Here is a 1,973-nt window from a genome sequence, read left to right on the forward strand (position 1 = left end):
GAGATCTTTTCCTAATACAACTAGCCTTTATTAAGGTACAGCAAAGAAAGAGGTAAAAACTGATAGGAAAAGAAGCAAAATATCAGACAAAGAGAATTATCATTAGCAATCTGCCACTTTGAGAAACAGCATTTCCATTTTTAGTACATATTCAGCCCATGTGCTACCTACCTGTAATACTGAATCCTCATTAAGAATAGGCAGCATACTGTTTTTATTCCTTTGCGGTGAGTCCCCTCTGAGTTTGCCTCCAAGTTGAATCTCAGGAGATGGTGTACCTAGAATTAAATATAATCATAAATTTGCACTAGTTTTATTGATCTGCTTTGACAACAACTCAGTGACACTCAAATGACACTTCAAAATGTCATTAAAAGCCATTCTGAAGTTGGGTGCAACAGAACAAACCTGTAATATCAGGTAGCAGTAAAGTGCCTCTAAGTTCAATTCCCAGTATCTCTCTCTCTCTCTCTCTCTCTCTCTCTCTCTCTCTCTCTCACACACACACACACACACACACACACACACACACACACACACACAATCATTTCATGGGGCTGAGGAGTTAATTATGTTTGGATGAGTTCATGAGAACGGAGATCTCATAATGGGATCAGCATCCTTAGAAAAAAGGAAGACTAGATGTCTCTCTCCTGTGAACACAAAGAAGAGGGCATGTGAGCACAGCAAAACAACAGCTGTCTATGAGGCAGAAAGAGGATCATCAAGAACTACATCTGGGGCCAGGTGTAGTAGTGGATACCTAGAATCCTAGCACCTGGAAAGCTGAGGCAGGAGGATCACCACAAGGGTGAGGCTAGCCTCTGAAACTAGGGCCACCCTGACCAACATAAGGAGAATTTGTCCTAATGAAACACACAAACATGATAAAAAAAAAAAAAAAAACCCTGAATCTCTCAGCAGCACCTTTACCTTGCATTGCCCAGCTTCCATAACTCAGAAAGTATGTGTATGTAAGAATAAGTGACAACAATGGTATTTGTAAACAGATTATGCTTTCTCACACACGAAAGATAATTTGATATTTACACACATATGTACAATTTACCTCACTTATTTTATCTCAAGGTCCATCCATTTAGCTATAAATGTCTCAATTTTATCTTTATGGTTGAGTAACACTCCATTATATATATAAAATTTTTTCTTACCCATTCATTGGCTGATGGGCATCGGGGCTATTTCCAAGATTTAGCTCTTACAAAGTGTGCCACTAGAAGCACAGGTGCACATAAATCGCTGTGGCATGATGCTTTTAATTCTTCTGGGAAGATACCCAGAAAGGGAACAGCGAGGTCAAATGGGTCCTCTAAGTGGTTTTTGAGGTATAGCCATACTGAAAATGTAAGAATATAAATGTACAATAGGTACTGTGAAATACGAAGAAACTTCAAAAGGAAAAGAGAACTAGGGAGTAGAAGTAAGGAAAGGAAAAAAGGGGAAGAATGAGAAAAGTATAAAATGAAAACAGCTTTGTGAATGGGGAGGGGAAGGGCAACTGAAAGGAAGGGAAAAGAATGGGAAAAAAAGATATCAAAACATACCTTACCTAAACACAATTCCCTGTAATGAATATGATCATTATGTATGTATGAATTGTACCAATAAACTTAAGCTAAATAAAAATAAAAATAAAATAAACAGATTATGTATTAGGTAATAATGAGGTAAATGATTAACCATGTGCAAAAATACATACTTTCCCTTATGCCAATCTATCTCAAACACATTCAGGATATAAATGGAAAATATGTACATATAATAGATGAAAATAAAGAGAGTATAGTCCATAGTTTTGAAATAGGTAAAATATTTTTGACAAAAAAAGAAACTATTAGATAAGACTACAAAAATTCTTAAAATTTCTTCAAAATAAAATATTTCATGCATAGCATTAAAAGATAACCAGGAAATTACTGTATCTATAGTAAACCATAACACAAGTTTGCTAA

The 1,973-nt window shown here is 35.8% G+C and overlaps 1 protein-coding gene across 1 annotated transcript in view; it reads right to left on the reverse strand.

Annotated features, from left to right (window-relative positions):
* The window catches only part of Ankrd31 (ankyrin repeat domain 31), a 206,556-nt gene that overhangs the window by 187,509 nt on the left and 17,074 nt on the right, over positions 1 to 1,973 (reverse strand). The window contains exon 3 of the mRNA XM_004643500.1: positions 172 to 278. Within this exon, the coding sequence (XP_004643557.1) occupies positions 172 to 278 (107 nt within the window). The remainder of the gene's footprint in view (positions 1 to 171; positions 279 to 1,973) is intronic.

Source organism: Octodon degus, unplaced genomic scaffold (assembly GCF_000260255.1).
Source record: "Octodon degus isolate 3935 unplaced genomic scaffold, OctDeg1.0 scaffold00177, whole genome shotgun sequence".
NCBI lineage: Eukaryota > Metazoa > Chordata > Mammalia > Rodentia > Octodontidae > Octodon > Octodon degus.